Raw genomic sequence first — 17982 nt, 5'->3', positions numbered from 1 at the left:
TGAATAATCAGGTGCTATTCCTTCTTGCTACTGAAGCCTCAGATATCCTCTCTGGACCTCATGAGTCCTGGGCCTGTCACATTTGGGAGAGGGGTTCATTGTCAGGTTCAATGAGTTACAGGGACCCAGCAGGACTGACTCTGAGGAGAATTAAAGCAACTTTGTCCTTATAGCATATTAGGCGACCACTGAGTGTGTGTTTAACGGGGACTATGGTCCAGGGTGGTGGTGGAGGGTAGAAAAATTAGGTACTTTTCATTGTATATGTATTGAAAATAATCCTGCTGAATTTCCTGAAATGAAAGAATGTCTCTGTGAGCAAAGCTTACTGTAGAAGAGAAATAATGATCTGGCGTGAGTTTGCCTTTCAACACTAGGTGATAACTCTGTTTTGTGCCTTTGGTGATTTGACATAATTTAGATGCATTAGATGCAGGATAATATTCAGGTACATTTTGGGGGAAATAGTAATATATTTTATAAATTAGCAAACACAGTAATTGCTATGATGTTTATCACTCCACCTGCTGCTTGGGCTTCTGAACCCCAAATCCTGCATAACATATCACCGTTCATTCGTCCGTGACTCCCTGAGCACCTGAGCAGACCAAGCCCAGCCTTGCTCTCCCATGGAGCTCGCATTCCAGAGACTGCACATATTTCCTGGGAGAAGTTATTCTCCAGGCCCTTCACCCCAAGAAACCTAGAGAAATCCCAACACTCGGGCAAATAGACTTGGGGCTCAGAGAGGTCACTTTCCAGGATTCAGTCACCCCCAAGCTGGGGGTCCAGACCTCTACAACTGCCTTCCCCAATTCCTGCACCTTGCAGTCTCTGCCTCCCAAGTCCCTCGGGCAGAGTAAGTCTAACAGAAATTAAGCACTAGAATGAGTAAGAAAGATGAATGAGGTTTTTGGTAAAGGCTTTAATGGTCAATTGATAAGTGAATTGGAACCAAGTGATCACCATGGAATGGTGTGCTCATGAGTATTGCTCATTTGGGGAAGCTGAGTCGCAGACACTAAGCCATGTAAAAGCAAGAGTTCATGGGCATGAGATGGAAACCAAAAGTGGTGTTTGGTGGCTTTATGAACCTTGGAATGGGGTCTGTGCTTCTAGGAAGAAGCAGTGTCTGGCCATGGAAGGCTGACCCGGCCAGGCCTCTCACCTGTCTGACCACTGAGCTTTCTTTAGCCTGCAGGGGAATCTCCCTCACCCTCTGCTTTGCTGAGTTTTTTTTTTTTTTTTTTAAGGGGAGATTCTCTCATTGTGTAGTCCAGACCTCACGTCAAAAGTTAGAGGCAGCATTAAAGTTGAATTGGGTTTGAAGCCAAAATTCCCAGATTCTAATAAGGGTAGACCAGACTTGGTAGGGCCTGATGTGTATGCAAACTTGGGCAGAGGCCCTTGTTAAGAAACAGAGTATGAAATTACAGATACAAATTTTGGTGCTGAGTGGTGAGGGGCCCTGAAACCTGTGCTCTGATCTATACCCTGGCTGGTCTACCCAGACACCAAGGCTGCCTGTGCCACTCACCAAATGTGGATGAGCCCTCTTGCCCTTGGGCCTGGGTTTCCTGCTCTGGAAAATGAAGGGTCCATCATCATGGAAATCTGTTCTTCCTGGACGAATGGCCCCAAGCTGTGAAAGGGCCATTTGCTAACAGGACTTGTGCTGCCTCAGCTAGGCACCACAGGGCTTTCTCACACTTGCCACCTTCCTGGGGACTCAGTTTAGGCTGTCCTGTCTGCCTAGGACACACCTCCTCTCCCCTCCTCAGCTCCAGAGTCACCTCCCAGAGGCCCCAGAGGAGGCCCTCTGCACTGTCCATGCCCTGAGATTCACCTTCCATAAAACCACCCCAGGTTATATTTTCCCATCTGTGTGACAGCAAAGGGGACATCCATCTCCCCACCTGGCTGTGAGCTTGGGGAGGGCAGAGGACGTGCCTTCCCTGTCTTGTTTCTATGTGTTGTGCCTGTTCTATGCTCAAACCAGCTTCACTGAGCATAACATGCCATAGTCCCAAGCTCACAAACACAGCCAGCCCATTGCATTTTTGAAGCAATCCAGACAGAAGGAAACCTGATTTGTGGGAGGCAGCTGGGTGGGCAGCCGTCATGGAACCAGACTCCGGTGAAAAACAAGCGTTGACATGAGAGGCACAGCATGTGTCACCCGCGATCATAATAGCACCCTGAAGGGATCTTGCGTCTACAGAGGGTTTGGGGGTTGATGTCTGATTCAAGATTAAGACTATGAAACATAACAGCCATCTTTTGTAACATTAAAACTAACAGAAACAAAAACACCAGCAAAATCCCATCACAGAAAGGATTGTTCCAATGAGGGAGAAGGGGGCTCCACGGGGTAGAGAGTTTCCATTCACAATAACAAAGTTAAGTTTCCTGTGGAATTTCCATCATAGCGACGCTTTTATAGTTTCAATGCTAAAATGTCAATGAGGACATTTTGTATGTGGCCTTCTGCTTAAGGGTCAGATGACTTGTCCTGGTCCCTTGCAAGGGCTGTCCCTGAATGTCTATCATCTTTACCATAAGCATTATAAACTTACAGTTTGTTGTGTACTTCTGTGGTCAGAGGCAGCTGTTCTAAGCAAGGTCTGGTGCCAGGATTCCTTCCCCATCTTCCCTACGCTTTGATCCCTCCCACGAAATAAGCGCAAGGTAGGAAGTTCAAGTTTGCCGGTGAAGTTGAAACATAGTATAGTGTACTTTGGGAGCCCCTTGGCTTTCTAAAAAGCTCAGCCTTTGAATTCAATCAGATAACTGGGAGAGGCAGAGGAGAGGAGAGTTGAGGAAGTAGAGGGGATTATTGCATGCTTTAAATACGGAAGTAAACTAAGTGAAGACATGTGTGCTGGCCATGAAAGGGAAACCCAGAGAGAATTTTTAGAAGAGCTTTATGGAAAGAGAATTGGCTTTGAGATCAGTCAGCCCTGGCTTAAATTCTATTTCTCCCCTTAATAGTTCTGTGATGGGAGGAGAGATTTGTTTTGAACTAATCTGAGCTTGATTTCTTCATGTATACAATGGGAACTATCAAACTCCGCCTCCTATGATTGGGTTAAGAATTCCTGATGCATCCTGTATGCAGGACCCACCTCAACAAGTGGTGGCTGATTTTATTTCATGGGAGATGCGGTTACTAAGTCATAATCCAAGACCAGTTTTAGCCAATAATATTCTACATTTTGAAAACTGGTAGTGTAAATTTGAAAATATCATCTTCCTACTGTCTGAAAACAAATTCCATTTGGTGAGAACAGAAGATAACATTCCAAAGACCAAATATTTGCTGACAGCTCAACTCAAGAACGAGTCAGGGGTAGAACAAAATGTACTAAAACGTAAAACAGGAAGTGAGTCCAAAAAAGGAAGGAGACCCAGGCAGAACTTAATGAAATTAGTCAAGAGAACACAAGCCCTTTTCTCCATTGCCATTTCTTAAATCATTATGATCATTTCTTTCTAAATGCTAAAAACAGTCTTAGCAGCTCCCACTTATAATTGTTTAGCAAAATTAGTTATCCCTTACTTCTTCCGCTCTGCCCAGCCCTACAGAAAATGAATGATTCTTTAAAGGGTGAGGAAATGAAATATAAGAGAGTAGTGGTCACATGTGCAGGAGGGACCATGAGGATTTCAAAGCCCGCGGGCATGTCATTGAGCCAGGGCTCTCCTTGGCACTTAACTCCCAGGCTCTCCCTGTAGCTGACACTCTGACAGCAGGGTCTACAGAGGCTGACTCCAGCCACGTCTCCATTTTGGCACTCAGTGCAGCTGGGGTGAGATGCTATACATCCTGGTGATATCTGCTTCTGTTTCTGCATTTAATGGAGTCATGACAAACTCATGGCCTCCTGAGGGGTCAAGGCAGATCTGACCTTAGTATCTTTTTCAGAAATACACATACACAACTAACCAATGACACAGAGCTGGGCAGGCTAACCAGATAGAAGGTCTGTCTGTCATCGTGAACCCTGGGGCCTGGGGGTCTTCTTATTCAAAGGTCAAGGGCTGGATGCTGAGGCCCAATATCTCAGAAAGCTCTTTTATGACCAAAGCCTTGTTTCTCCACTTGTTAGTAAGAGCAGATTGGAACTAAGCAGACCCTAAGTTTTGGGGATCAGTTTCCACGTACTTAGCTGCCACAGGGACCCAAGTGGAATTAGCATAGAGCAGACCTTTTGGGGTCCGTAGACTCAGAAATGGGTTAGCTTGGGCACCAGAAGCTTCCTGGACTTCAACTGTTGTCATCCCACTTCCTCCGGCACCTTCCCAGGGCTGCTGCTCTGAGGGGAAGCTGGCACCGGGCTGTGGGACATGTTGCCCATTTAGTCCTTACCCCGTTCTGTGGAGCTGATGTGCTGTGACTGCCCCATTGTGAGCATGAGCACTGGGCAGGAGGGCCCAGAGACCGGCCTGAGAACGTGCACCTCCTAAGTTAATGCCGGCTTTCAGAACGAGGACACCCCGGCAGAGCATGCACCTGTGCCAGGCCTAGATCACCCTGGTCTCCGTCACCATAGCAGAGTGCCACCTACTCTACACTACTAGTTGCTTGGTAGCATTTTTCTTTTCTTTTCTTTCCTTTTTTTTTTTTTTTTTTTTTTTTGAGACAGAACCTCAAACTCTTGCCCTGGGGTAGAATACCATAACATCACAGCTCACAGCAACTTCCAATTCCTGGGCTCAAGCGATTCTCCTGCCTCTGCCTCCCAAGTAGCTGAGACCACAGGTGCCCAGCACAATGCCCGGCTATTTTTTGGTTGCAGCCATCATTGTTGTCTGGCGGGCCCGGGCTAGATTTGAACCCGCCACCTCAGGCGTATATGGCTGGCACCTTAGCTACTTGAGCCACAAGCGCAAGCCTAGAATTTTTAGAAAAACATTTTGTGCTATTTTAAGCAATGCAAAATCATAGATTTGTCAAGCCAGTTGTTTTTTATCATATCGATTAAGCGCCCAATGACAAGAAAGATGAATGATCACATTCTCCCTGAAGCCATCTCACAGGTCAGCAGTGAAGTGGGCAAGACCTGAACAGGAGACGAGGATCTGGTCCCAAGTCTGACACAGGGTCTCAGAGTCAGAGCCCCCGAAAGGGCACTTGAGTGTTTGTGTCATTCAGTCTGGTGGCCAGGCACGCACACCCTGGTGCTTCCTCTTAAAGCCCATCGTCTCCAGCCATATACTGTGGTGGTGACAGAGGGACTCTGGGGTCAGGTGCCCTCCCTCCGCCCTGGCTTTGAATCTCAGCTGTCCTCTCTGAGCTGTCTGGCCTCAGGCAAGTCATTTTACCTTCTGATGGCTCAGTTTCCTCAACTGCAAAGTAGAGATGATAATAGCGACTACTTCGTGAGACTGTTGTGAGAATTAAGAGTTTGGGCGTATGAAGGGCTTGGACTCGTGGCTAAGCAGGTGATCAGAGAGACGCTAAGGGGATAACTCACTTCTCTCACCTTGCCTGTTAGGGCAGAGGCAAGACTAAAACCTGCTTTGTGTCCTGCAAGTTTTGGGGGCTTATAATTCAGCAGGGACTGGTAAGAAATTCAGCTTGCTGCTACCACCCACCATCTAGGGTAGGGCCTGGGATTCCGATGCAGGTGGTCCGAAGACTGAGAAGCTTTGAACTGGGCGGTGAGACACCCCTGCCCTCTTCTTCCTCCCCAGAGTGTCCCCCACCGCCTTCCTCTCACGGGGGCAGCTGCCTGAGCAGCACTGGGCTCTGCACTGTTACCTCTGTCAAAAAATGAGATCTCACTTGAGGTCCAGGGGATAAGAAAGCAAGAAGCAGAGGCCGGAAGATCACAGCAGAGTGACTGCATTCTCTTTGTAAGGGACAAATGTGTTGTTTCCCTGCCATACTGAGGGTTCCTTGGGTCGTAGTCAATTCCTCACTGCCCACATCTGGCACAGAGGTGTGTACAGAATTTCACAGAAGATTAACTATTAGGAATGATTTGGAAACAAGTCATGATGTTGCCAATTCTGTCACTTTCAAACTTTCAGGGAATGGCCTTTTTGGATATAGCCTAGTGCTGTCACATAAACCAAGATGGAGTTTTCAAAAGTTTCCACACCCTCCTTCATCAGCACCTACTCTGTGTGGCTCTGATACCGTGAGGGAAGGAGTGTTCTAATTTTGTTTTGCAGCTGAGTGTGTAGGAGAGGCTAAGACACTTACCTATAGTCACACACATTCCAAGGGACAGTACTGAGAGCCCAGTCAGAGCTCTGGAACATGCCTGCCCCTGTTTCTATCCAGGCCTCCTTCCTCTGTGGGTTTTATGATAGTCTAGTTCCTGGGAACTAGACTAATCAGGCATGTTCTAGAAAGTTTGGTTTAGGAGAAAACAGGTGGGTAAAGCCATGTTCCAAGATACCCATAGTCCTGGTCTGGGGGGAAGAACGGTCTCCTGAAAGCTCAGAAAACTTGTCTATCTGAAAGTGGGTGGATTGGGCTTGGTACCTTGTGTTCTCCGCCACTCAGGCTGATGCTGGAAGGGACTTTCATTGCTTGCTGACCAAAAGCAACCAACAAGACTGCACAGCCTCCTGGGTTACTTGTCTGAGACCAACCAAATGGGTGACCATGAGGAGCTCTGGCTGGGCGGGAGCCCATTCCATGAAATTCCTCACCGTTTGCATCGGTCAGAGAGGGGCTACTTAACACAGCATCAACTGAACCCCTGTCTTCCTTACTCAAACAGCATGAGAGAAAAGAGGAAATAAAGTCAGGACCAATGATAAGGGAAACTTTTTAGAGGTGGGGGTGGAAAATCGACCCACCAGCACTTGATGTGGTTACCTGTATCTCAAACTGGGTATGACCTGGGGAATTCTCTCACCCGGGGGTGGAGGGGTGGGGAGACCCCTCTCTCCACCTCCTTTGTTAGAGGTGACCTCCCACCCACACAGTGGAAAAAGAGAAACTTATTTTGTGGCGATTTGCATCTTAAAAAATAAAGGCAAATGAGCCAGTCCTTGGAGGCTGATGTTTTCATGGGGTTTGCTCAAGCATGCTGTCCCCTCCACCCCGGGCTGAGAGGAGACAACACAGGATGGGTTTGGTGGGTGGGTGGGGTGTAACCAGAGGAGGCGGCAGTGACCTGACCCTGCTCAGTGATGAGAAGGGAGCCCAGGGGCCACACTTGGCTCTGCTTTGTCACCTGGTTCCATCTCTTTGGTCCTGGGGAACATTCTTTTTCTTTTCCCCCCTTTCATTTGGGGAAGAGAAATAGCTAGAATAGAAAAATCAGAGCTTCTGACCTGAAGGAGGAACAGGGTAGCAGGTCTTGACATAGTCACTTGGGGGCATCCAAAGGGCCATTGACCATACCACATCGGAGGATGTGTCCACTTTGGAAGAAGTGAGGGGGCTCCTCTGTTAAGGGGCCTTAGAAGCCATGGATAAGCAGTAACTAGAGGCTGCAGGGCCCTGGCTCAGTCTACTCTTGCATGGAGGTGGGCAGAGGGGTGGCCCTCTGTACCCAGTGAACTTTGCCTCGCACGGTGCTAAGGGGGGTCAGGAACCAGGTATGGTCACCCTGCCAGGAGATGGGACACCAGGCCCCCATTGCTAGGATGTAGAAGGGTCAGAAGTGTCCCAAAGGGCACCATGACTCACCCTGCAGACACTGATGAACGCCTGGCCTCCCTGACCATCCCCTTCCGAATCCCCTGGGGAGACCCCATCTGTACCCCCACTGCCTAGACTAGGAATCTTCTGAAATAAAAGCAAGGGCAGCTAAGCCCAGAGTCCTATGGCCATGACTTTCAGCCTTTGCCTTCTGCTCCCTGGTGCTTCCTCTCTGCTCTCTGGCCAGTTGCTCAAGGACTCTGGCCACAGAGTTGGCATCTCTCCACAAAGCTACCTTTCTCATCACTGATTAACCTGCAGTGTCGGACTCTCCTCCCAGGAGTACTTAGCATCTTGCAGTCCTACCAATTGGACTTTATTTTCAGGAAGATGCCACAGGATAGTTCTAGCTTAGTAAAGAAGCACTGATAAAGTTTCTGCAGAGCTGACTACAAGGACGATAATGTCCTATCGTGGCCGGCATGAGTCTAAGTCTCAGAATCACTTCCTGAGTTGGAAATCCATTAGCAAATAGCCAATGACATGAATTCTGTCCCCTTTGGGGCCTCAGTTTCCCCACTAGTAAAATAAAGCGAATGAACCAGCTGATTTGGGAGCTCCATCTCAAAATACCAGTGATCGTGCAAACATCCAATACTTTGAGACTCTTCATTGTGAAGTATCTGAAGCACACTCAGAGCTGGAGACAAGTGGGGCGAGCCCCTAGGTGCCCTTCACCCTGTTTCAACAGTGGTCTGCACCCACTCTTTGTCTCAGGCTCCAACAGCACAGAGTTCAGCACAATTCCACAGAAGTCAGACTTACCCTCGGGGCTGGGCAGAGGCCTCTCTGGGGGTGCAGCAGTGGATTTCATGCTGTTTCCCATTTCTCTCTCTCCTGGGGCTGATGGAGACTCTGGGAGCCTACGGTACAGGAGAAAAACAGGGAGAGTCAAGCGTGCCCTGAGCCCTCGGAGCAGCGAGTGACCCAGTTTAGAGAGCATCGTGCATCATTTCTCAGACTGCCTGCTCTGGAAAGGCGGCTGCTTTTATGTGAAGATGAGATTTGTGAAGGTTGGTTACATTTGCGCAGCTCGAGTTCTTTTATCAAGGGAATGACAGAGAAAAACCACAGAGAGGGAAGTTGCTAGCAAATGCTGTTGGTGCAAAAGTTTCCGTTCCTCCACACCCTCGCTGAAGACGCGAGCAGCCCCGCCAGTGTTTGTCGGAGAAGCTGAGCAGCCTTTCAGGTGGCCCAGAAAGTTTCTGGACTTAGGTGCCCTCAGGAATCAGCAAATGTAAACCTAGGGAGTGTGTGTGTGCCCATTTCACCAGAAGGAGTGAGCAGGGGGCACTTTCTGCTTCTGCTTTTTCTCATCTCCTTTGAGTGTTTCAACACACTTTCTTTAACAAAAGATTAAAAAGGAGAGCTTCCTTACGATGCTGTGTGCTGGCTGTGCGCTTTGCGTACTGCCAAAGCACTTATACATTACTGCTCCTGTTGGTCATTGTAAAGTCGCCGTGTTGTGTTTACACTGAGCTGCTGTGAAGGAAACCAGGTCTCAGAGAGAGTAGAGGACCTGTCCACAGTCACATAGCAAGTAGCCTGGAGCCGGGATTTGAAACACTGACGCTCCGTGTCTGCTTTGCTCCATGTGGTTTCCAGGGTGACCACCCAGGCTTAAATTCTGGCTGTACACTTCCAAACTGGATGACCTTGGGCAAGTCATCAAGCCTTTTCTGCCTGTTTGGGGACAATAATAGAATAGTGTTGGGCTGTGGCTGCAAACTTAACTGAGATAAAGCCAGGGAACCACTTACAGCCTGGCCTGGCGTAAAACACAGGCTAGTTATTGCCATTTACCGTCCATTTCCTGATTGTCCTTAATGGTAAATGTTCAAATTCTGGACCCTCATACAAATACTTTGGAAAGGGACATGGATGACCAAAGATTAGGTTCTCTGGGTGGTTGAGACACAGGGGAGAAACTTAGCCTCCTTCATCTGCATCAGCAGCATTAGGTCAAACCCTTACGAGTTTGGAAGGGCACAAAGTCAGCCAGTCCAACTCCTACCCTATCCTCAAAGCCTTCCCTGTGCCCTGCAGGCTGTGGAAGGCATGCTGCCCTCAGAGCAAGGGTCTAGAGGCTGAGGAAGGTCTTTCTCCACTCTCACCCCTACCCTCCTCACACACCAGCCTGACATGACCCTGGTAGGACCCTTCTGGTTGGCTGGGCATCACTTGGACACCAGGAGGACAGGGATGGGTGGGACTTGTCTCAGGCCCCTAACCTGGTAAGTGCACTCAAAAAAATGTGCCCCCCAAATGCTTAAGAAGGGAGAGATGGAAGGACTGGAGCCCTTATTGCCTGCACTTAGACAGATGCTTCCCAGGCATCCACTAGGTGCTAGACCTTGGACCTTGAAAAAGGCAGGACAATGGGATCTCACTGACCTATTGGGGCCCTGTGCTGCCACCAAGGCCACCTTAGGCATTTTTAGGGAAGAAGTGAACAGAGTGGCCTTCCTGGCCCAGAGGAGTCTTTGGCCACAAAAGCCACCCCATGCAGGCTGCAGGGAGCATATGTGTGACCGGCTCAGGGCCTCAGGAAGCATGCGGGTGACTCAGGCCATGGGAAGCACACACGTGTCATGCACAGCCTGTCCCACCCGGGCCCGTCTCTGTCCTGCTCCTACTGCTTCCTGGAACCACCAGCTGCCCTGGTCCCTCAGCTTCCCCATCTGCTGTCACTGAGACCTGACTGAGGCCTTTGGGCTTCCAGAGAAAGGTCTCAGCAAGCAGAGCTCAATCTGAAATAATGCCACCTCCTGCTGTCTCCAGTGTCCCAGGACAGGACGCATGGGCTCAACAATGCCTTTCTGTCCTTTCAGCCTGACACTTGGTATCAGGTGTCATTAAAGCTGAGTCCCCTCTGGATGCTCTGGGTTCTCTCCAGCCCTGTTGGCCTCCCCTTCCACCCCATCCTCCCCCTCTGAGCCATTTCTAAGCAACAGGCTTCTTCCAGAAACCCTAGTCCCTCCCCTTCTTTATATCACAACTATTCCAGAAAATGAGTCAGGAAAAGACTTTGCTATCCGTCAGGGTGAAGTACCATCACCTCTCTTCCAGCAACTTTATAATTATTCTCAATTATTCATGTGATATTTGGGGGAATTCCTGAAAACTAGTATGGGAAAAGACTTGAAACTTGCCTTGTCATATGGGAGAACTGAAGTTCATCCATGAAAAGAAACATACCAGGAGTGGGAGATAAGACAGGTGCAGTCAATCTCAGAGGCCCGGGTTCTAACACATGGTCTATCTTTCTCTCTCATATTCTGGCCTCATCTGTCTCACTCACCACTTGGAGTTCACCCTTCATGATTAAGGGGGTATTAGCCCATCAAGAGCCCACCAGGTCCCAGCATCCCCTGGTGTGCTCACTGGCGTGGTATACTCTCCAGGAAGGAGTTAACTTATCTGAGAGAGGGTTTTATTTGAGAAGCGTGAAAATGCCCCCAGAGAATGAGAGCTAGAGTCTCCCTAATGAAATGGCTGAACAATTTGATTTAATCTGTGACAGTTTTATATAGTGGCTGGAGGTGGGAAAGAGGGTACAAGAGACATAATTGCTTCTAGGAATAATAAGGAAAGGGCAAAAGAGAAATGAGTTAATTAACACTGGCTCTGAAAATTCTTGATTTCTTTCTCCTTTTTCTTTGTGATGTAACTGCTGGGTTCCCAGGTCAAAGATCCTGACTAGTGACCCCCTTCTTTGCCCTCCAGTCTTGGACCAATGCTGTTTTCTTTGTTTGACCTTGGACCTCAGTTTCCTCTTCTGAAAAATGAGATGAGTGGAAAAGATGCTCTCCAAAGAAAGAGCCTTTTAACCCCATTTAATTTTAGCAATCAAGACTCAATGGCTTTTTGAAAATTATTAATCAGCACATTTTCTATACAGTCGCATTAGACAGAATCCAAACCTGTCTTCATCTTCTTCAGGATCAAGGGGAGATGTGAACAACGCCCAGCTCTGGCAGGCAGTTTGCAGACAGCCCTGTGTTTAATCTCCTAGCATTCCCAAGGACATATACTCCCCTTTCACCCTCTTAGTGTGGAGGCCAGGAGTTATCTCACCTACTTACTGTCCCAAAACTGGAGCCTGGGCATGTCCCAGCTTCAGAACCCATACCCTTGGCCAATGACTAGGCTGCTGTCTCTGGTCAGCGTGTGACTGGCCACCACTGGAGGATGCATGGTGTGGAGCAGCCCTGCTCTGACAAGGCTTTTGTTTAGGACGATCCAGGATCTTTTCATTGTGTGCTCTGCTTTATCTTACAAATCCAGGCAGCAGCCTTCTCAGAACCTTCCATGCCTGGGACAGCATCCGAGGGCAGGTCCGTGCACCCTTCCCCTCTGTGCCTTTCAATTGGGTAGGAAGGTAGCTTGAATCCCATCTTAGTAGAACAAAGAGGAGAGAATGTGAGGAACCCTGACCAAGGGAAGGCAGGTCCTGACTGCAGTAAAACCAGCAGCCAAATGCTTGCCTACAGGAGGAATTAATAGGAGAACCTACTTTGGGAGCAATCTTCCCTTTGACTTTAGAACTTTCTGCTACAAAAGTGACAGTGGTACATCCAGTCATATGACCTTCATCTAAGGCAGCAGTTCTCAACCTGTGGGTTGCGACCCCTTTGTAACAATGAAAATACATCCCGGCATTAGGAAGGTTGAGAACCACTGATCTAAGGCATGGGAGCCCGACGCTGCTAGTGGAGAAGCCTTAGTGTCCACCTTACACTTCGACACTAGTCGTGACAGTGATGCCCAGAACACCACGACCACAGCTGACCTGCTTACCCTCTGCCAGGCACGAGGCTGAGTGTGGCACAGCCATCATGTCCTGGGTTGCTCACAATAGCCGCACTTCAGAGACAAGAGGAACTAAGTGACTTGTCCCAGGTTAAAGGTTAGGAAGAGGCAACAGTGAGGTTCCGACCGGGTCTGCCTGAGCCCCAAATCTGGGCTCTTAATTGCCATGTAGGGCTGCCCTGTTTGCCTGCCCTCTGGTTAAGTCTAAGAAAGCAACAGAAAAGTAATGTTTTAAAAGTCATCAAAGCAAACCTCAGGAACACTAAACTTTGGAGGAACTTGGGAGACAAGAGACATAGAGGCCCTAAGAGGTATCTCAGATGTCACTTGGCAGTGTTCAGAAGCCCAGGGCTGGGGATCAGAGCAGTGGAGGGGAGTCAGCCAAAGGGATAGGAGAGAGAGGCCGGTGAGGCCTGCATTGGTCAAAGGGGCAGGAGTGAATCGTGTGTGCCCTTTTCCAGCCTTTCATGGTGTTATTTAAAAAAAAAAAAACTGTTACTGCTATGAGACAAGAAAAAAGCAAACAGAAGTATTAGTTGTGCTTATCGAATTTATTTTTTGAGGATTTAATGGGATATTGCATGTATTGTTAATTTTAAATTTCTTACTAATATAAGGATACATGGGATTGGGTTACATTGTTTGTATTTGTTAGGTATGGTCCAGGTCGTGGGGTTGAATCCTTCACCCAGGAGCTGTGCCGTGTACCTCCCCCCCCCCACATTATGCTAGTTAGGGAGAGCTTCCTGGGCCCCCTCTTCCCTCCTTTCTCCCTATTTGAATTTAATTGTGTTTTTCTCTCATGTGGTCCTGTAGTTGTTTATCTGCTAGTTTCATATTAGCACTGACAATATTGGATACTTGCTTTTCCATTCTTGTGAGACTTTACTAAAGAAAATGTTCTTCTATTCTATCCAGGTTAATAAAAAAGAGGAGGTGAAATCTCCATCTTTTTATGGATGAATAGTCTTCCATGCTGTGTATGTATGCCATAAAAATTTACTGTTCAAATGCATATATATAGAAAAATATTAAAAGAAAATTTCTAAAATATTTCTAAGGGTTTTTCATAAATAGTGATCTTGCAGATGAATATATCAATTACTTCTTTACTTACACATTTCTAAATTATCCAAATTTTCTCCCTTATGCATGAATTTCTTTGATGATCACAAGCTTGGAAAGAAGGAGGAGCCTTAAAGCAGGAGTTTTTAAAGCAGACAGGCTGAGTTCAGAGTGCAGCTCCCGACCTTCTGGCTATGTGTCCTTTGGCAAGTTACCTCACTTCTCGGAGCCTCCAGTGTTGAATCCATCAAATTGGAATACAAATATATGCCTTGCAGGGTTGTTTTGTGTATTAAATTACAGATTATATCTAAAGCAGATGTGTTTGGCAAATGGTAGCTAAAGTTTACCAAAGCTGGATCCCTTGGGGGAGTTGGGTGGCCACTGTGCAAGCTTGAGCAAGTCTCTTCCCTGACCTGGGCCTGAGGGTCCTCGAATATGATAGGGAAGAGTCTGGGCAGGCCTCGCATGGCTCTTTTGCCTCAACTGTCCTCTAGGACTGTCCCTGTTACTCTTGCACAACTGGCTCGCGCAGCACTGCCTGTGGTCTCACTCTCGGCTTCAGGAAAAGTAAGAGCTGGCACAAGGGCTTAGCATCAGTTGGTCTCCCTGACGAAGACCCCACAGGATTTCCGGGGGCTCCTGCCACATCCTGACCTCTCTTTGCAGGTGCACCTCCCTGAGTATGAGGCTGGGGGCTGCCAGGTGCTGCCCCGTGACCCACATCATTCCTTGTTCTCCTGCAGGGCAGGTGCAGCTGCCACCCTCCCCCTTCTGCTCCCCAGTTTCCTGCACAGCAGAGGAAGCCCGTGTGCCCCTTGGGCTCGGGGGGCACCACGCAGGGGCAAGACCTACAGGCAGCTGCTTAGAGAGGCGCACCCAGCCCTCCAGCCTTTGTCTCATGCCCGATTCAGAATCAGAGGCCCTCAAGAGCCACTAGGAGGAGAACTTGGGGTCCTCTCATCTAAGATACTTCAAACTTTCTGGTTAAAAGCACATTTTAAAGACTATTTTCCCATAAATTCAACAGATGAGCTAAATAAAAGTGAATTACTATTTGGGGCTTGGGGTTCAGCACCTTAACCTTTTACTACTATTGATAAGACACCTCAATCCTGGGACTTCATAAAACACTGATTAAAAAAGTAGCAATTCAAGCAGTGCCTGTGGCTCAAAAGGGTAGGGCGCTGGCCCTGTATGCTGGAGGCGGTGGGTTCAAACCCAGCCCCAGCCAAAAAAAAAGTAGCAATTCAATGTCTTCATAGGACAAAGTAAAGGCTGAGAGAGGGCAAGCAGCCTGGTCAAGGTCACACAACAAGTTGGGACAAGTGTCGTGACTCCTTGTCCATCATTCTGCCCACTATGAGAGGGGTCCTGTCCATCTGTCAGCCTGGCTGCCAGCCTCACCCACAAGACTGTGGGACTGTGTCCACAGGACTGTGTTCTGGCCCCTTCTGCACATGTGTGCCCAGAAGGCATTCTCATATACTCTTAGGCTAATAGGGAGACTGGGTTTCATCTAAGACCAAAATAGGAGGGACATGGCCTAGTGCATACTTTATGGCCATTTTAAGATATCATGGAAAGAAGCCAGGTTTAAGGCCAGTCAATGCTGGGGCAAATTTCAGTTTCATCCCTTATTTAGTTACAGAATTGCTCTTTCTATTGACTTTGTTAGTTTTTAATGGCATAGCCATGCCTGCGTTGCTGGGTTTTCCTAAGTAAGGATAGGAGAGAGCAGGCGTGGAAGGCTCGGCACACTGCAGGGTCCTGTGGCTCACCGCTCTGCTGGCACAAGGGCCAAGGTGACCCGGGGTCAAAGCAGCAGGTGGAGTCTGTGGGACTGGTGTCTGGCATGTCAAGGTGGGCAGAACATGCCGTTCTGCCAGGACTTTAGCACTTCACTGAAATAGAATATGTCCTCCCTCCACCCCGCCAATTTCTTTCCTTCTTAATCGACTTTCATATACAATGGCCCCCAATACACAGGCCCCTGAGTATCTACACAACCTGTAAGCTAGCTGGCATAACAAATAATGAGAAAAGAGTGATAAAGACAATTATTTTGGTACCATCCATTACACAGGATGGGAAAACAGTTAATTTGAAATAGGCCTTTTACTTTTGGCATGTGTACTTGGGAAATGCATATTTTATCAGAGAAGGTAGATGGAAACTTTCACAGAGAGGCTAAAAGTCCGGGCATCTGGGCACAGGAGTTGTAAAGTTTGTGATTTATTGCATCACATTTCCCAGCAAGAGTCAGTTTTGGTTTTTATGCACACGCATGAATCACCAGCATTACTCATAAACCTCCTGCATACCATGGAAATCAATATTTTACTTAACACAACACTGCAGATGATGAGCGCTCTGCTCCTAGGTCTCCCCCATCAATAGGAGTCACTTGTCCAAGCGCAGATGCTACAGTCCCACACCCAGACAGTTGGTCTAATGGGGCTTGATCCCACTAAAGAATCCCCCAGCATGTTTTTAATTTGCTGCCTGGGCTGAGAGCCGCTATGCTATTCTCTTTGAACTCATCAATCCATCCCTAGCTCCCAGGTTCACCTACATTGCCCCTGCGGTGACAAGAATGACTTCACAGTTATTTGTGTGGTTGATTAGTGACCGTTCCCTGTACTTGACTGCAAGGGCCATGCAGGCAGCCATGAGGGCTGTTTCTACTCTCTGCTGCGACACAGAAGATGCTCCATATGGAAATGAAAAGAAATAGATGAAAACTGAAGAAACTGCCTAGGAAAGAGCGGATTAGCGTCGTGCTAGTGAACGGTTGACAGTCGGTGTTAAGGGGCCGGGAATTCCTAACTCGTATGTTTACCAATTTCTGTAGTGTGAATGAACACTTCTATTGCGGCTCATTTCCAGTTTCCAATGCACCATCTCTGAACATGGAACCCGGGGAGAAGGGCCACTGGAGTGCATAGACTCATTACTGATCTTTCTCTTAACAATGACCTTTATCAGAAACGGCTGCCTGCAGACAGACATCTCTATCTGTTTTCAGAGGAAAGATACACTAATCTAAATGGACATCCACTATGTTAGAGGGCCTAAGTTAGAGGTTTAAGTTACACTGACTCACTTGGTGCCCCAAAGAACTCTCCATTTTATAGATGGGGAAACTGAGACACAGAGAGGCTAAAAACTTGCTTAGGGTCACACAGCTAATTTGGGATGGGGCCAGGTTTCAAATGCTGCTTCTTTTTATTCCCACCCCTAATTCCTTCAATTACCTTTGTTTTTGCTTCCTGAAATTTTAATTCTAATACTAGAGGCTCTAAGAGCTGGGATGGCTGGTGAGACTTGCAGAGAATGCACACAGGTGTGGAAACCAGCCTGCCCACTGTCCTGCACGTACAGGTGGCCTTGCTTTGGGCTGCTGTAAGGCCACCACCCTTCACACGGGACAGCAGCCAAAGACCCAGCTGTTAGGCCCTGCCTTTTCCCTCTGAGTGCCCCAAAGTTGTCAGTTTTGTCGTAAGTCATGAGAATGGTGACTCCAATACTATGAAGAGGAAGCGTTACCTCAGTTTTTTCCTACTTTTCCCTTTTTATATTTGATCCCTTTGGAATTCATAGCGGGCCCCTGAGACTTCGGGCAAGCTGGTCTGGGTATCAGTTGGCTTTCCTATAAATAGTGGGTGGACTCGCTGGGGGCCCCCCATGTCCACTGCAGGTCTGTGCAGATCTATCTTTCTCTACGACAAGAAGCTGCTGCTCTCCTGTGTCCCAGAGGGCTGTGCTCCCCATGGGCATTCAGTATGTGGACCTGCTGGTGCAGACAGAGCAGTGCATTGCAGGCTGGTGCTGGACACTCAGGAGCGTGAGGTTTGCATTCAGAGGATGGGTGTTTTTAAGTTGACTGTTTATGTGGCTTGGAAGGCCAAGGGTAGAGGAGGAATGGGGGAGATGGCACATCTGCAAACTGGGGAGGCCCACCCAGGTCAGGGGGAGGATTAAGCTGCCTCCCAGGATAATTGGAGGATGATGGGAAACTGACTATGCTGACCGTGCTGGTTCGCCTCTGTGGCCTCTCCTGTGCTCTGCTTCCCTCCAGGCACACACTGGTGTGTCCTTATGTATTTGTTTCACGAAGGCTTACTGACAACCCCATGAGCAGGATAACTTTCTGAGGACAGGGCCATGTCTACTGTATTCCTCAGTAAGAAACCATGGCCTAGCAGGTGCCCAGCATACAGTACATGCTCAGTTAATGAGACTGAATCCTGGGGGTGCTGCCTGTAGTGCTCAGTGCAGCACAGGCAGGAGGGGGGTCTCCTTCCAGGGCAGCCCGGCCCATTCCAGGCAGTTACTTTTCCCTTAAAGACAAGTCAAAGGAAAATTCCCACTCACTCTGGAAGCTCTTCGGGACTCCCTAGCTTCACTCACCCAATGCCCTCCCACACATACACACA

General features: G+C 48.3%; 2 protein-coding genes across 4 annotated transcripts in view; one reads left to right on the top strand and one right to left on the bottom strand.

Annotated features, from left to right (window-relative positions):
* TG (thyroglobulin) overlaps positions 1-17982 on the top strand; it is a 232735-nt gene that overhangs the window by 155250 nt on the left and 59503 nt on the right. The window lies entirely within an intron of this gene.
* The window catches only part of SLA (Src like adaptor), a 63712-nt gene that overhangs the window by 13331 nt on the left and 32399 nt on the right, over positions 1-17982 (bottom strand). The window contains exon 3 of one of the 3 annotated variants that reach the window (XM_003792867.3): positions 8432-8519. In XM_003792867.3, the coding sequence (XP_003792915.1) occupies positions 8432-8492 (61 nt within the window). In that variant the 5' untranslated portion in view covers positions 8493-8519. Of the gene's footprint in view, positions 1-8431; positions 8687-17982 lie in introns of those variants that run through there. The other 2 variants (XM_023514937.1, XM_012807023.2) reach the window with 2 other exon arrangements.

Source organism: Otolemur garnettii, unplaced genomic scaffold, assembly GCF_000181295.1.
Source record: "Otolemur garnettii isolate 467f Iridium unplaced genomic scaffold, OtoGar3 scaffold00062, whole genome shotgun sequence".
In the NCBI taxonomy this organism is placed as follows: domain Eukaryota; kingdom Metazoa; phylum Chordata; class Mammalia; order Primates; family Galagidae; genus Otolemur; species Otolemur garnettii.
The sequence above is the reverse complement of the archived record's forward strand: the minus strand, read 5'-3'. Positions and strand labels throughout refer to the sequence as shown.